Raw genomic sequence first — 17,969 nt, forward strand, 5'->3', positions numbered from 1 at the left:
TTATCTCTAACCACTTGTCCAAACTCGTGTCGCAGTGGGCTGGAGCTAATCCCAGTTTACATTGGGCGAAAGGCGCTTTACACCTGGGACAATTATCTGACCTGTGTGTCTTTGGACTGTAAGAGGAAGCCAAAACCTAAAATACTGAAAACGTTGACAATTTTTAGCACTTTAGTCGAGTGTCTGCTACTGTCTGCTTTGCTATGCTTCTGCTCTACTACATTTATTTGACACTTATAGTTACTTTTTACATAGAAAATGTAAAGGCAAGGTACACAAGGGACAATTAACCAAACCTGCATGTCTTTGGACTGTAGGGGGAGAACCCGAAGAAAACTAATGGTGACATCAGGAGAACATGCAAACTCCACACAGAACCTAGAACCTTCCTACTTATGTGAGGCGAAGGCGCTAACCAATGAAGCAACGCACCGTTTGTAAAACCAACATTCAAACTTTCCTCCTCGTCTCAACTAAAGTGAAAGCAAACCCCAGACTCACTCTCGTTTTGAAACAAACTTTGTCTACTCGGCGTTTCACCTGCAGTGTTTGCAATTTTTTTACCACTGTGTCGACTATTTCCGTAGCTTCGTCCCTAAAGATTGTCGCCCAGAAACTCCCCAAACACAACAAAATATAAACAAAAGAAGGTGAAAATCCAGGCAGGACTCTCTGCAGACAACAGACGCCACCACAGACTAGTTGTGGGTCATAAGTGATGATTAAGAGGGATTATTTATGTTTGTGAGTCTTCTAAGAAACTCTTGCATAATGAACCTTCTATAATTCAGTGTATAATACTACACTAAAAAAATACTCCACTACAAGTAAAACTCCTGTATTCAAAACCTACTTCAGTAAAGTATGTATCTGCAAATTTTACTTAAAGTACTTTTGACACTTTTAAGTAATTTTTTTGGTGTTTAAACTTCTGTAACATTTTAAATTCAGGACTTTGTGTTATAAAGGAGTGCTTCTAGATTGTGGTATTTCTGCTTTTCCTGAAGTAAAGGCCCTGAATACTTCTCCCACCGCTGCATGAGCCATAAATCTCTCTAACGGCCCATACAGAGCTATAAAAAGAGCCATATGAATACAAAGAAAATCAGCAATAAGTGCGCCGTCTTCTAAAAAGTCTAAACCGCCGCGTGATCTACGAGGCAGCCGGGGAAGAGGAAGATGCAGATGGACTGACATGATAAGTCAGTGTACAGTATAAATATAAATTCATGTTTGATCCCTGCGGCCCGCGCCGCCTGACAGTTATTATTCACATATGACAACATCCCTGAGCTGCACTTTACATCCCATCTTCATCACCGCGGCGAGCTGCACACACTGTCTGCTCTGTGATGGACATGTGCAACCCCCACCACCACCACCTCCTCCTCCTCCTCCTCCTCCTGCTGCACCTCCATTCAGTCTGCAAGCCTGCTGACAAACCTCTCTTGTCAATTAGCTGCAGGAACCACGTGTCCACCATGAGGGAGGGAGGAGGATTTATGGCTCTAAATTAATTCAAACACAGTTGAATCAACAGTAGCAGCAACTTCCCACAGCTAACACACGCAATAAAGCAAATAAATGCATAAATGTGTATAATTAAGATGCAGCTGGAATAATAAACAACAGGTTTTAAGTTTTAAAAAGATGGCAAAAGACCTGTTTGCAGCTTATATATTAAAAAAACTGAAAAACTGTGCACTCAAATAATGCAACTCTATAAATATAATCATGTCTTTAAACTGCACCTCTTTATTAGAATGCATACATTTAAAACTCTCTATTAGCAGCTTTAATAACATTAAAAACAACATTAAAGCATATGACAGCATATTCTGGGTTGCCAGGTTGTAAAAAATCCCCTTTTCTCGAGTTTAGCTCTTTTCTGTTTGGTAATTATTCAGTAATTAATGTTGGGAATTCATTTAAATCAACCAAATCCTGCAGATTTAAAAGGTAACAAGTCATTTATAAAGACGTTTATTCCAGCAAGTGAGCAGTAAATGTTAATAAGATGTTAATAAACAGGTTTGATTATCTAGTCAGCAGTTCTAAGCATTATAAGTCAATAATAAAAAGGCTTATTCCAACAAGTCTGCAGTTATTTGTGAAGTAATTAATAGGTTTCAAATTTTAAAAAAATAACATTACAAACGACATTAAAGCATATATAACAGCACATTCTGGGTTGCCAGGTTGTGGAAAAATCCCCTTTTCTGGAGTTTAGCTCTTTTCTTTTGGTAATTATTCAGTACTTAATGTTGGGAATTAATTTATAAATGCTCATGGCTTTATTACTTTCTAATAAGACATAAAGTCTGCAGTTATTAATGTTAAAAGTAGTTTATATAATGGTTTTAAATCAACCAAATCAGCTTATATAGCATAGATATATAGAGTATATTGTGCAAATGTAAGGTGTCAATAGTGTAGGAGAAGTATTTAAAAAGTTAAGTAAAATAAGAACAGTGCAAGAATATTTCTACATGCTAATATAAAAAAATGTTTTAAAAATCAAACAAATTGGGGATAAATACAATGAGGAAATGTAGCAGACTAACAGAGCAAAAACAGTGCAAGAATGAAGATTATTGTGGATTAAATACAAATAGAAGATAGATAGGTAAACAACTTAAATTGTGCATAAGAGAGTTGGGATTTATGGGTCATTAAGAAAACGTAATTTCCACATTAGAGAAAAACATTTAAACAGGAGCCTTAAATCACCCTGCACGTTTTTAAGGCCTTTAAAATTTCATTTACCATTTAGAAGCAGTATATAAACACTAAATAACTGCTTTACTACACACTATAATATAGTTATTAGTGGATGTTTATTATAGTTATTATAATTCCTACAAATAGAAGCACTTATGTCAAGATATAATGAATGATAATACAAACACAGTTATACTGTTTATATCAGGGGTGCAAGAAAATATCATTACACTTAACAATCAAAACCACAATTAACAGTTTATTATTATAGATTTATAGTTTGCAGATTGCATAAATAGTAATGCTGTGATGACAAATATAACTGATAAAAACAAATAAAGGGGTCAACTGTTATTGCATTAAAAAGTAAAGTTTTACCTAAATAAGTGTATGCACATGGTGGCTTGTTCTATACTGTGTCAGTTTTCCTAAAATTAGATTTAAAAAATCACAATTTATCACGTCACCTCCAGTATCGCGATATATCGTCACAGCCTGTATCATGATACCTATAATATTGCCACATTATTTCAAATACACAGGCATACTGTACATAAATAAACACTTAAAGCTATCTGCTTACAACAATATTATAATGTGCTACAAATGATTGAAGTGTTTGTTTAGGCTTCTGCCTAAATATGTTAAATTATTCCTTCAAACTCAAACCAACACTTCTTCTCTGCATTACTATAATCAACACATTAAAATGTATTTATCTTACTTTTCTCTTTGGCTCTCATCTTCACTTCTCCGTCCGGTCAACGGTTTCTGTTGGAGCTGTTTGTTGAGGTCCTCCTCACGTTTCCCTGCAAACTAAAACACTCCTCCTCGGCCGTGCAGGCAGCAGGCAGTGAAAGGAAGATAAATGACGTGCCGAACAATGCCCCACATTCAAGGGCCTGTCCTGCAACTTTCACAGATGTCATATTCTCCAGCAACGTGCAGCTAAAAGAGAGAAGAAAGGGAAAAACGCTCAAACGTATGTAGTCTGGTGAGGGCCTGCAGCCTCTGTTGGTGAAAACTCAACAATATTACAAAGATACAGCTTGATTTAAAAAAAACAACACAGGTTTTAAGTTAGAAATATAAAAAAAAACAGATATAAGCAATTAAAAACTAAATTTAGTAAAATTAAAACAGTGCTTGTAGCCTCCTTTGGTCAAAACTCAATATAAAACTCCACACAGAACTCTATTCACAAAAACATCATTTGAACAGCTGCAGAAAACATCAAACATCTACTGTTGTTTACCTTAAAATAACAACTTTAAATGAGTGTTTTGTTCCTCCAGAGGTGAAGTGTCATCACCTACATACTCCCCAAGACGCGAATTTGTGGCTGCTGCTATATTTACACAAATTCGGATCTACAGGGTATATATAGATGACAGGTGGTCGGCACGAGCTGCAGCCTTCTGAAGCATCTAATTACAAACTGCCAAAAACTGAAAACTGTGCACTCAGATTAAATAATGCAAATCTTTTACTCTGTAATTATGATCTTGTCTTTAAATTGCACCTATTTCTTATATTGCATACATTAAAACTCACTATTAACAGCTTTAATAACATTAAAAACAACATTAAAGCATTTATAACAGCACATTCTGGGTTGCCAGGTTGTGAAAAATCCCCTTTTCTCGAGTTTAGCTCTTTTATTTTTGGTAATAATTCAGTTATTGATGTTATAAATGCTTATGGCTTTATAACTTTCAAATATGACATCAAGTCTGCTGTTAATCATGATATAAACACTTTGATAATGGTTTTAAATCAACAAAATCCTGCAGATACAAATGTTAATAAGTCATTAATAAAGAGTGTTAATAAGATGTTAATAAACAGGTTTGATTATTTACTCAGCAGTTATAAACATTAATAAGTCATTAATAAAAAGATTTATTCCAACAAATCTGCATTTGTAAGTAATTAATAAAAGTGCTATAATAAACATATATTTATATCGTAATAGGCCAAGTCGGTAATAAAGAGGTTTAATAAATCATTAATTAATATGTGTGCACTAATAAATGCTAGTTGTTCATTATTAATAGGGGTTTGATCCACCAAATCTGCAGTTTTAAATATTAATATGTATTTAATTAAGAGTTTTCATCCATTAAGTCTGCAGCTTTAAATGTTAATAAGTCATTAATAACAGATTTTAATCAAACAAATCTGCAGCTTTAATGCACTAAATCTAAGTTTTAACCCCCAGCATTATTATTTGTAGTTTATAAAACATTAGTTTATTATTTAATAACCATTAATATTAACCATTAAAGTATTTTATTGACGGTTTAACCACTGTAATTTAAATTGAAAAAATGTCAGTTAACTCAGTATTTCTGCACATTATAGGAGAGACATTAAACTGTTTGTGTCACTGTCAGGCTACACATGTAAACTTTATTTAAATATTTGTTGTTTCAGGCTCACAGTGCTGCACGAAATGTCAATAAAACCATCAAAAATACTCCATTACAACTAAATCCTGCACTCAAGTAAAAGTACAGAACTATAAGCAACAAAACACTTTACGTTTCAAACATAAAAAGTCCCCCTGTCAGTGATTTTTTTGTTATTTTCTTGTTGTAGCTGCAGATGTTGGGGCTGTTTTTAACCACTTTATATAGTGCAGCAAGTCTCAGTCTAGAGGCCAGGCAGCTTCTCAGATAAATCTGATGGTTCGAGATGATTAATCAGTGAAGATAAAAGAGGAAAACTGCAAAAATCTGTTTCTATTGTGTGGACTTCTCTGTCATATTTGTTGTTTTTGTGAAATGTTGGATCATTTGACCTCTTTGGGCCTCAAATTGTTGTTTAAATGAGACCATCTGGGAGGAAAAACATTTATTTGGTCTATCAACTTCTACACTTTTTTAACTGAAAAGTTCTTGTTCTGTTGCAGCGTGTCGCAGTCTGAACCTTTGTCAGAAAGCTCCCAGCTCCTGTTTTACAGGTTTTCTGTATGAATTAGACTCAATATTTTCTCTTCAAACAGTCATTTCTATTAAGAATGCATGAAATCTTTAAAGGCTGTTTTCTCAGAATGAGTTTTTTCTCATAAACCTCAACTTCAGTTGCACTTACAAACTAACCAGTTTTATTCCTAACTAGATTATGAAAAACATGACTTTTTTGTGGCTTTTGACAGTTAAAAATCCATGAAAAGGAGATATCCCAATTTTCATATAGAATTTCAATATCCCTAATGTAAAAAAACATACGTAAAAATAAATCTAATGTATCAACATGATGAAATAATTTTGAAATTTTCTTCAGATTCAGATTTCTTCAGATTTATGTTCTGGAAATATATGCAAATAAGTGCATTTTTCAAAGAGTTCACACCTCAATTTGCATATCTAAACATAACATTTCAGAAAACTTGTAATGCAAAAAAATATTGTCTTAATGTAAATAATAAACTAGAGAAGTTTCATGGTGTTATCTATAAATTTAAAAAAAATACCCTATTCACCTGCAGAGTCTCTTCTTAATCTTTAAACTTCAACATGTTATAAACTTATCATCTTTATGTAAAATTTTAATCTGAAAACTACAATTTTAGCTGTCAGATATATTATAAGAGTAAAAAGTACAACATTTAACTCGTGCAAAGTAAAGTATAACTTCTGTTCTGTTTTCTGATTAATTTTCAGGCTCAACGACATAAATAAAATCATGTTGAAGCTGCAGAGAGAGTCTCGCTGTCAGCTCAGAGTGTGCAGGATTAAAGGTTGATTCCGCCTCTCAGCCTGCACAAACATAAAGAGATAAAACTAATAAACACGCTCAGAGTCTCTGTGAGCTGCTCTGTAACCTACAGGCTCCTCCTGATGGAGTCTGAGCAGAGGGCAGCAAAAAAAAACCTCATCCATCATCAGCCGGGCCGGTCTGAGGCGCCCTCTGCCGGCCGAGCGCCTGAAGCACACACACACACACTCACACACACACACACACACACACTCACACACACATCTGCCAGATGTGCAGCATCCATGACACCATAAACTGGCCTCAAAAAAAAACATTCAAGGTGACATTTGTGTAATATTTTCCATCTTTATGATTAGATAAATGCTTTAAATTACACACGAGAGGAGGCGGATTTAAAGTTGACATTAAGACATTTAACTGTAAAATAAACACATTTTCTTCATTTACATTTCATTTTAGAGATTATTTTGGAATTTATTTTGTGCATTAATTGCGTTTCAACTAAACCTGCATGGAAAGGAAAGATTTTATAATAAAAAATATAACGACTTTGCTGTTAAATGATCGTTTATGTGATGGTTTATGGTGGCTTATTATCGACTACTGCACATTTTGCACTAGTTTCTATGTGTTTTAACTTAATGCAGGCCAGTGTGGGAAATAAATAAATATATTATGATATTTTTGACCCAAAAAGTCGATATTGTGACGATTTTTCAGGGTTTACTTTTGGTGCTTTCACTAAATATTTCACGCAATCAAATTTATTGTTGAACAATCATGTCATAATACTATATTAAATATTAAAATCCAACACGATATCGATATATTATTGATCTATTGATCAGGCCTAGAGTAAACTACCAAACAAGTCTTGTTGCAAAGCAGACCCAAAAAAAAGCAAATTCTGCTAATTTTCCGCAGCATGTTTGCAGTGATTTTTCACAACAAACACTTTATCTCGAATTTGCACAATTTCAGAAATGAAAAGTTTATTCTCTAATGTCTAAAACAGCGAGTTTTGTCTGGATCGTGACTGTGCAGAGTGTCAGTAGAGCTCTTCTCCTCCTGACGCATCTGCGGCTGCAGTCTGCAGCGTCTCCTGACCCGCAGATGATCCCCGCCGCCATGAATTATGCATGAGATCCGGGTACAGATTACCCCTATCAATATGCAATACTCATTACGCTGGTTAAATTGCCACTTAATAGTTATGAATATGTGGAAAATGTCTGGGACACATATAGCCCACCACTGGTTTTAACTTTTTTTTTTCTCGCTATACCTGAAATGAGTTTGAAAAGACTTTTAAAAATATTGCACAAGTCTCCTATTATAACCTGTAGTTTCCTGCAGATAATATCATTATGTTTTATTAGCTAAATGCATATATAATGCCCACATATAGAGCCTGCAGCTTCCTTTATGTGCAGCCACTCAGCCTGTGTGTGTCCAGCTCAGGGTTTGTCCGAAACTTCACCTTTGGCCGCTCGGTGACTTGACACATCGGGATAAATCACTCCAGCAGCTCGCTCAAGTTCGCTGCGTGTCAGCTGCATAAAGCCACGACTTAGAGCCCAATAATGACACTTTTTTCTTTTATTTTTTTCTGGAAAACATTTTGCAATTTAAAGCATTTCGTGTCTTACTTGCTTCCTGTCTTTAAATATCAGAAACTCATTAAATGTGCCTCTCCAGAATAAGAGGCCCCTAAAGCTCCTTTAAAAACAGTCTAAATTATCAGATTTAAATGTATTTTTAAAATAAAAATGCCAAATAATTATCCTGATGGTGGAAGTGTGAGGGGAAAAAAATCTGTCTTTTATCTCAAATTCTAAGAGCAGTTTTGGAATAAATCAAATCTGGCAATTTAAATTAAAATAATAATTAGCAGGCACAATATTTTTTTATAGAAACAGTTTTTTTTCCAAGTTTCTCAGCAGCTTAAACTAACTAAATATAAGTGGACAGCACTTCCATCCCCAGTCCAGCCTTTCCAGTCCCATCCATGCAGTTAAGCCGTCACTTTCATTCAAGGTTGTGAATTATATAGTACATTGTCTACTCCCCAAAACCATAAAACCAACTTTATGGACCTCACGTGACTTTTCACAGTCTGTAAGTAATATAGGCCTATACAATCTTTGGTAAGGGGGGATTTTTACCAACTTCAGCCTTGCCTATATACCTGAAAGCCAAAGCTTCTTAAAAAAAATAAAAGAGGAAAAGAGAAATCTGGATTTTAACCAACAGCATATTTCCCACATGGCGCCGCAGGAGAGTCAGAGGAGGTAAGTTTGGAAAAGTTTTTGTTTTCTCTCAGAAAAAAACTCGTTGTTGTTCCTGTGACACTTTTATAATTCTTACAAGTTAATCATTAGTGACTTTAAGTTGTTGCGCAGCTGCTGTTTTAAAAAAATATATATATACAAGCCCTCACTTCTTCCTTCCTTCTTTCCTCTAATTGATAATCCAGAATCGAGACAAAGCCATTGAGAGAAACTTTTATTTCCAAGCGCTATGAGTTCACTTACAAATACAAAAAGCTTATTGGCGAAAAAAGCTCACATCACTGCCTATCCACAGAATAACCCTTTGCACTAAAAATTTATCACATTGACAGGTTGAATACATTTGCATTGCTCATAATTATCCTAAACAATATTATTAATTCATAATAATAATATTAATAATAATAATAACAGATGCACAAAATGTCCTAAAGCTACACATTGGCTTGAAACTTCTTTATGGATTTTGGCCACAAGATCAAAAATAGCAGTAAAAGTTACACTAAAGCGCTTTAGAATGGCCCCCGGATACATTACATTCAATGAAGAGCAGCATATGGTTTGGAAACTTTTCTTTTTTCTTTTCTTTTTTTTTGAACTGTACAATGAATTTACTCCTGTTAGACCGTCAAGAAGTCACAATAAAGAGCTCAAGTTGAAACACTTCAGAGAGAGAGATAGAGGGAGAGAGAGAGAGCAGAAAGCATGGACAATAATACCCCCAGTAATATTTACATCTTATTTTTCCAAATAGGACATCTAAGCTATCATAATACAACAACAGGGAACTAAAAATGGCATTTTTCAGACCACAGAATACTTCTTCTTCTATCACAATAGCATGCTGGAAGGTGCTGCGCTTTCAAATAGCTTTACAGTACTCATGGATTCTTTTTTTTCTTCGTTTTTTAAATTTTATAATTATTCTTTTTTTGACTCTTCCTCCCCCCCAACAAACAAAAAAGTTGTTCAGTTGTGGAAGGCGCTGCCTCCTGTTACAAGACTCATGCTTTTCAGTTTATTGTCCTTCTTCCACTTCATCCTGCGGTTCTGAAACCAGATTTTGATCTGTCTTTCGGAAAGACACAGGGCGTGGGCTATCTCTATCCTCCGCCGCCTGGTTAGGTACCTATTGAAGTGAAACTCTTTCTCCAGCTCTAGCGTCTGGTACCGGGTGTACGCGGTTCGGGCCCTTTTCCCATCAGGTCCAGTCATATCTACAATTTTACAGGAGAATCCAAAGAATTAGCAACTCGCACTGCACAGCAACAACAACAGGAGGAGGTTTCACTCGCTGCTATTAGACTTTTAGAAAATCTGGCTTCAGCATGAGGATGCACAGAGGGGTCACAACATGAGATGATGCATGCAAGGACACACAACAGTCACACTTTAAAGCTCCCAACACATCCTGCAGCCAACAAACCCACAAACACTGCCCTGTCCTCCCAAGCAGCCCGCTCACTCATGCAACACTTGACAGATTTATGGCACCAGCGTGACATCCCTCAAAACTAAATATTATTAGAGGTGTAAATATATATATATAAATATATATATACCATGGCTTATGTGCAGTTTCCGCATCCAGGGGAATATTTGTGGCGATTGGCAATCATTTGATGTGGGGGTGGAGGAGGTGGCGTTGGGGTCCTGGTGCTGCTGCTGCTGCTGCTGCTGCTGCTGCTGCGCCCGGGGAGCCGAGCCGGAGCCGCCGCTGCTGTGCGCGCCCTCCTCGGTCTCGGAGCCGACGGTGGCGTCCTTTATCTCCGTGAAATGAGTGCTGCTGTTTTTGTTGCCGCTCGAGGTCGAGCTCCGGTCAGACGGCGGAGAGGGGCTTTTTAGTTCCAGCGGCTCCCGGCTGGCCGTGGCGCACGACGGCGGCACCGGCTCTGGAGACGAGAGCGAGCAGTTGGGCGTCTGTCTGTAGCGGGCGTCCGGAGCGAATCCCCGGGCATCCTCCCTCACGGCCCCGAAGTGGCCGCCGTTGTTGGTGCGGTTCACGGTTAGGTCCATGCCATTGTAGTTGTAGCCGAAAGACCCGGAGTGCATGGTGCCAGGGTCTCTGAAGGAACCGCTCACAGCGCCGTTAGTCCCATAATTTAGTAACTGATAGTCGGAGCCATTTGGATAGCGCCCTGAGAACGAGTTTACAAAGTAAGAGCTCATTTGCTTGGATTTTTAAAGCCTCGATTTGTAGATCTTTGTCGCTATAATCCTGTGTGCTTGCACGATTTATGGATGCAATCATGAATTATAAGCAATGAAGCCCTACTGTACTTTGCCAGGTATGCGGCCAAATATGGGAGAGCGTTCGGGAATCACGTGCCTTTGTTGACCAGTCGTAAATCCTCACTGATGACTTCAAGAGGTAATTCATGCTCCATGGTTACAAATGATGACGAAATAATGGTCGTTAGGCTCCAGTCAATGGTGCCTCCCCGCTGCGCCCCGAGAGCCGTGCGGGCAGAGAGCGCCATCTTCCGGACAGCGGCGGTAGCGCCCCGCCGGGACGCGCTGTCAGGCCGCGGAGCCATCCATCATTTATGTAACGCGCTGATAAAACAGGCCACAAAAGGCTCAGGTAACACACAACAGACACTTATCAGCGACGTGGCGGCACTTTAACGCGAATAGTGTCAAACTGGAAATAATTTTAATCTTTACGTTGCTTTTATGTGAATTTATTGGCTTATTTTACAGGTTTATTGTGACTTCACACGCACCTCAGCCCCCCTATTATTGTAATAATAATTATTATTATAACACCACTGCTGCTAATAATAATATTCATAAATATTGAGTATAAATGACGCCACAAGATTTTCCAATATACATCAAAAAGCCTTTATTTCTATGTACAATTTCCTAAACAAAATATTGCACACAATATCCACATGTGCATTGAACACAATAACAACAATAAATAACATGTAACATTTTCTGATCTGTACAAATGTGGAGATGGCACAGCTGTAAACAACAAGACTAGTATAGAACAACTAACACCACAGGATGGACAGAAGGACACAATAATTATAATAATAATAAAAATAAAACTCAGTAGGCCTATACGATAATGAGGTAACAACATTGTCAGAAACTAAAATAAAACAAAGAAAACACTAAAAAATTATTTACATTTTGGCGGATTTTGCATAGTCCCCTAAAATTAAAGACACGAGCACAAGGACAGACAGAGGACCTGACATTATCACCGTGCACAGACTGAAATAAACTCTACCTCTACACTCTCTAACATGGGTTCGCAGCACTTTATCTACAAAGAAATAATACATTTTTATTTTGGGAGTGTGCACACAAACACACACACACACATGCCTTTTTCTTTCTTTCTCTCAGTGTCCTTTTTAGCTCTTCTTCTCCGCCTGTTCCTCCTCCTCGGGTGTCTTTGAGGGGTTGAGGAGTTTGTTCTCCTTTTTCCACTTCATCCTGCGGTTCTGAAACCAGATTTTGATCTGTCTCTCCGTCAGGCACAGGGCGTGGGAGATCTCTATCCGGCGCCTCCTGGTCAGGTAGCGGTTAAAGTGGAACTCCTTCTCCAGCTCCAGAGTCTGGTAGCGGGTGTAGGTCTGTCGGCCCCTGCGGCCACTGTTGCCAAATGGACCTAAAAACAATTACAAAAATAAATAGAAAATTCATGAATTAATAATTAAATGCTGGCTTTAAGTGAATGAAAGTGTAAAGAAGCATCTACCTGAGAGTGCACTTGAAATCTGTAGTGGTGTGTCTGAAAAAATACAATAAAGTGGTGATTCAGACCTTCTTATAACATTCAAATATAATATTTTGTTTGATATAAAGTAATAAATGATCATATAGTCATTAGCTTTACTTTATTGTATGTATTTTTTACAATTTTCTCCTGTAACAGAATCTTCCTATAGGTGCGTAAATGGCTTATATTCATTTTTTAAACTATATTCTATAATATCACTACAAATATCGTCATAATGCACATGACACGCCTTATAGTGAGTTTATAATGTACTTTAAATGTCTTATCATAAAAAATCTCCTAAATTCTGTCATTAATGTGGCTAGGATGTAGCCTGTTATGTGGATGCTGCGTGGTGCGTAAAAGTGTCCTGCTGGTGTTTTTCTCTCTTCTGACAGCAGTATATTGTTCTATAACATGACAGTACAGTCAGATTCAGGCTGCGCAGTGACGAACAAAGCTTTCATAACGTGTTGTTTTTTTAAAAAGATTTACAGTTAAATGATGTTCTGGACGTTTAATTGGTGCTGAAATTGTTTCTGCGATATTTAGTGTCGCTCTAAAACTGAAGAAAAGGGCCATTCCGGAGACGCCATGTGACACTAAGAGCTTTAAGTTGGTGTAGGCCGAGTCTGTGTGTGCGTGCGTGCGTGTGTGTGCGTGCGTGAGCGTCTGCATGCATGTATGTGATGATGATGTAGGAAGCAGCCAAAAGCCCTGAAGGCGCATGAAAGATCCGTGCGTAATCACGATAATGTCAAACTTTAAGCTGCGCGTAATTGTTCGATGTTTGTGTTTATTATTAAATATCAGCGAGGAGGCTGACAGGTAAACTCCGCGAGCCTCTCTCTCAGGACGCTCGCTCCATCACACGCGAGTCTCTGTGTTTGTACCTCCAGGGCTGACAACAGTTCGTACTCACCGGCGGAGCAGGCGTTCATCCTCTGCATCCACGGGTAGATGAGGGTGGAGGACTTGTCGTCCAGGCTGCTGCTCATGCTGACAGTCTGCTCGGGGCACTCCGCCGCTTTGCGCTGCTCCTGAGTGACAAACAGCGGCTGCTCGTCGCGGCTCGAGAAGGCGCACGAGCCCTCCGCGTCCTTGTAGAAAGTCCCGACCGGGTTGTAGTCGCAGGGCGCTCCGCCGCCGGCGGCCCTGCCGTATATCGCCGCGGCCGCCGCGCCCGTCTGCTGGTAGTAGGACGCCGGGTAAACCTTCTCCTGCATGTTGGCTGCTCCATATGTGGCCGCGTTGGAGTAGTGTCTTAACGGATCGGTGTATCCCGAGGAATATAACGGTATCTGACCCAGGAGAGAGTCCTGTCCTCCCGGTAGAGACACGGGAAAAGTTGAGTTAACAAAATAGGAACTCATTGGGTGGACAACGGGGTGTATATACTCCGGAGGAATATGATTTGTTGTCTTTTATAGTCCAAGTGGTTTTGCCATTACTTTATCCGAGATTTGGTTTTTGCTGAAAGGGGGGGTTGTGAGGTGCCACTGAATACAGAGGGGAAGTGTACCATCTGATCAACCGCTGGCCAATCACCGCCTTCTGTATTTGCACTATTGCACCCATGGGGGGCTCTTGTTGCGCGCAGGGGTCCCCGGTGAATCGAAATGAAGCGCTCGAGCCTGTCTTTACGCACGCTCACGCACACACGGAGATGCTGCGACTCATGGAAATATTAAAAAAAAACATGCTACATGCAAAATAACTGTTTGTGATAACTTGTATGCAAATAAACCTCCCCCCCCCCCCCCCCTCTCTCTCTCTGTTATACACAAGTGCACTCTCTCTCTCTCTTACGCGCGCACACACACACACAATGCAAAAAAGAAGAAAAAACCAAACACTTTGCGCATTATTTCCATTTACGCACAAGTGACTGTCTCCCTCTGTCTCCTCCTCTTCCTCAAACCTTCACCTCCATCTTGTTAAATAATAATAAAAAAAATAATAACCACAGGAGGAAATAAAACACAGTTTTTCTGAACGCAGCTGCCAGAAATCGTAATAAGGAGTGTTAATTAATCCAAATCGATGCAAAAAAAAAATGTTGATTTTTCACTCTTTTTAAAAAGGTGAGAGCTCGAGACTGAAGTCCATGACGAAGACGTGCAGAGGGCACGAGGGAGGACACGCGCGCCTCCACACAGATCATCACCTTCATCATCATCATCATCTTCCTCCTCACCACAGTGATCAGCTGGAAACTAAACTTCCTCATATTTATCTGTGTGAGTATAAATGTGTCAAATGAGTCTGATTCAATCACCAATCATCAATACCTGTATTTTAATAATTAATCAGACCAATTCACGTTACTTTAACTATTATATTATCATTATTATGTCAATTAACGCTGCTTTTAGTAGCTATTATTAATATTATAATCATTACGTATCAAATAAGTAGTGTCATCTGCTTAATATTATTAAAAACCTTCAAATGTGATGTTTTTCTGCAGTTAAAGCCCATTTTAATAGTCAATCATGCTATTTTAAAGCATTTTTGTTGCAAAAAATATGTGAATTTGTTAAATCAAGTGTTATGATTTATCTTTATTATGTTTTTAATTCCATAAAAGCAAATTCTGGCTTTTTAATAAGCTTTCGCCTTCGAGAAAGTGAGCGTATTAAATATGAAATAAATACAAGTAACGAAATAATGCACCGTAATGTTAGAATAATGTGCATTTTAAAGGTATTACAGTGATTTTATTGGATTAGATACAAAAATAAATATTTGTAGGATATTAGCTTATATAGCCTAATTATTTATATAAAAACGGAATAATCCTCCATCGTATTTGCTTTTATTAAAGATTCAGAGTTCCTGATTTAGATAATGATTATTTTTTTATCATATCTGTGAAGAAATTATTTTTATTTTAAGGTTTTAATTAAAAAAATCTAAATTTTTGGTGCTAATAAAGCGCCGCCTGTGCGCCAGGCCGCAGCCTGCAGCCTGCAGCTGCTGCTCGTTAAAACATGCAAACAGACAAATAATCAGAGCCGCTGATTATAAAATTGTACAGACAGAAAGAAAGTAGAAAAAACAACAACAAATAAACAGAATCCGTTATTTGCACGTCATCACATGATCTTATATCAGCTCTGACACAACTGCTGCATCAAGCACGACTCAGACAAAACGCTGCAGAGGCGCCGGAAACCAACAAAATGCTCAAATCTGTTAATATTCATCTCATTTTGCTGCAAAATTAAAAATATTCAACAACCACACCATATATTTGTCCAAAAATGTCAAATATTCAGTTAAAAGCGAGCGAAACAGCTCGACGAAGCGTCGCAATATCAACCGTAAAGCACATCTGAGGCGTTTTCACAACAAAACGATGAAATAAAACATCACAAAATAACATAAAATACATTTAAAGCTCTCAGAAGAGTCAAATGTGCAGATATTTGGCTGATTTTTTAACAAAAGCGTGTATTAGCGGCCACACAGGGCCTGCAGGAGCATCATCATCACCGCCATCTTCATCATCAAAGTCAAGCCGAAATCCCTCCTGATTATATAACAACATTTAGCCTCAAGGCCTCAAATGTGCAACATTTAACATTATTTTCACACATTTTTGCGCACAGAGATCAGCAGCAGGTTGTGGATGTGACACAGCGCGTTAAAAACAGACACCAGGAGAAGAAGATGCTCTGGATAAATGTCTTTTCTTGCAGACTGATGCTCCCATGTTGCAGTAATGTAAACAGCAGGCCTACAGTGACAGTTCAGAGACAACAGAGCTGCTACAGCGGCGCACTGTGCACGACTTAATCGCTGGCATATTAGAAACATGGTGCCCTTACCTTTGTTGATAATCCATCATTTCCTGTGTGGGTGCCACTCCGCAGACTCTCACCTCCTCTCCAGACTCTTTCCTTCCTCCCCTAAAAGTCCCCACTTTGTTTAAGTGATTTCATGAAAGTAATCCCACCATCCAGCAGTGTGATGATCCCTCATTTTCACGAACACACAGCTACACAGCTCAGCACATGAACGTGGCGCGACGCGCGGACGCTCCATCGCCCATTTCTTTTTTTTTTTTGTTGTTGGTAAAATTGCGCACGTACACACAGCAGCGTCTCACAACAACAACAACTGCGTGAGAATACGCGTGTTGCATAAACAAAGAGCCAAGAAAAAGCTTGTGTTACTACTTGTGTTAAAGTGAATGAGCCGCTGGAAAAAAACAGCAGCTGCAATATAACCTCATGGGAAATAAGTTCCCATTCCTGCTGTCCACATGACCGCCAGCGACCAATCCCCGCGCCCTGCGAGTCGTAAACTTCCATGGCAAAGTTGTAAATTTTCATAAACAGCAGCCGTTTTTGTGCTTTAGACATGCTTTCTCATCGCCATCTTTATTTCCTCCAAAGGCCTGAGAGGTTTAAATCTCATGCAGGAACGAAAAAATAAGCCTAAAGATTTTTTTAAATGTGAGATAATTCTGTTCTGGATGTTCACTTCCATCAACTAAAACAGGTCTGTAGAGCTTCTTATTGTCCTCTAATCAAGTGTTTCCAGTTATTTAACAGCTTTAATCAGCGAAAAATTAAATGATTCTGGCGCCAATTATCCTAAATATTAACCCCTGAGTGCTCTATTTCTTTATTTGTTCACCTGAATGGTGTAAAAAGCCTCAAACGCGCCTGTTTGATGTGGTTTTCTGCTTGAATAAAAATGGCTTCAGGCTAAAAAGACATTTGTGCATTATTATATTATGATCCCTCAGAATGGAGCATTTTCCTTCAGATCGTTTGGCTTTGACCATATACAGGCCGGAGATGGAAATGTTCTGCTGATTGGATCCTGAGGCGGATTTTAAGGTCACAGAAACTTCATTCTTCGCCAACTTTTCTATTAAGATGACCAGAAACAGAATGAAACTCCTGTCTCAAAGTCTTAATTAATTCTTTTCCCTCTCGTTATTATTTCTAATGTGTTGCTTCCGTTTTTGGTTTCTCTAAAATGCTCCTTTTTTCTCTCTTGACATCTGGTGATTTCCACCAACAACGAGGATTTCCGACATTTATAGACGCAATAAAACCATAAATTCCTGAAATGCAGCTCATTCATCCTCCGCTTCGATCAGTTTCCTTTTTTTTGGCCTCCAACAGACAAAAACTCCCACAAAGTGACTTTAAAATGTTTAATATTAAATTACAAATACGTACAAAATATATAAATTATTTTTTAAACTGTATTCCCGAAGTAAAAGTCTAAAATAAAAGCAATTTAAGTTTATATTTTAATCTATAAGTGAGTTAATACTCATCTTTAAATGTAATACTTAGATATATTATCTGTTTTATTCTATAGGCCTGTGAGTTTTAGTTTAATCCATCGTGTTTTTATAATATTTCAGTAAATAATAAAACGAAGTGTTCGTTGCTGCTGCAGGCTGAGGCCTATAGCATAAGAAACATATATCTAATAAAATCATTTTTCGATTCAAATCACTGGAT

The 17,969-nt window shown here is 38.1% G+C and overlaps 2 protein-coding genes across 2 annotated transcripts; both read right to left on the reverse strand.

Moving 5' to 3' along the window:
- Nucleotides 1–8,898: 8,898 nt before the first annotated feature.
- Nucleotides 8,899–11,019, reverse strand: hoxb5b (homeobox B5b). Its single transcript, XM_059325114.1, has 2 exons — nucleotides 10,301–11,019; nucleotides 8,899–9,955 (listed from the first exon to the last, which is right to left on the reverse strand). Exons 1-2 carry the CDS (start codon nucleotides 10,905–10,907, stop codon nucleotides 9,708–9,710), a joined length of 855 nt encoding a protein of 284 aa, XP_059181097.1. The 5' UTR covers nucleotides 10,908–11,019; the 3' UTR covers nucleotides 8,899–9,707.
- Nucleotides 11,020–11,611: 592 nt separating this feature from the next.
- On the reverse strand, nucleotides 11,612–13,976 carry hoxb6b (homeobox B6b). The gene is made up of 2 exons (XM_059325105.1): nucleotides 13,400–13,976; nucleotides 11,612–12,366 (listed from the first exon to the last, which is right to left on the reverse strand). Exons 1-2 carry the CDS (start codon nucleotides 13,848–13,850, stop codon nucleotides 12,110–12,112), a joined length of 708 nt encoding a protein of 235 aa, XP_059181088.1. The 5' UTR covers nucleotides 13,851–13,976; the 3' UTR covers nucleotides 11,612–12,109.
- Nucleotides 13,977–17,969: the final 3,993 nt, after the last annotated feature.

This window comes from Centropristis striata, chromosome 21 (genome assembly GCF_030273125.1).
Source record: "Centropristis striata isolate RG_2023a ecotype Rhode Island chromosome 21, C.striata_1.0, whole genome shotgun sequence".
Lineage (NCBI taxonomy): Eukaryota > Metazoa > Chordata > Actinopteri > Perciformes > Serranidae > Centropristis > Centropristis striata.

Coding starts and splice junctions, on each gene's coding strand:
- hoxb5b (XM_059325114.1), bottom strand. CDS start 10,907: ATGAGCTCTTACTTTGTAAACTCGTTCTCAGGGCGCTATCCAAATGGC. Junction 9,956..10,300: donor GAAACTGCACATAAGCCATG/GTATATATATAT, acceptor GTAAAATTGTAG/ATATGACTGGACCTGATGGG.
- hoxb6b (XM_059325105.1), bottom strand. CDS start 13,850: ATGAGTTCCTATTTTGTTAACTCAACTTTTCCCGTGTCTCTACCGGGA. Junction 12,367..13,399: donor GATGAACGCCTGCTCCGCCG/GTGAGTACGAAC, acceptor AATTGTTTTTAG/GTCCATTTGGCAACAGTGGC.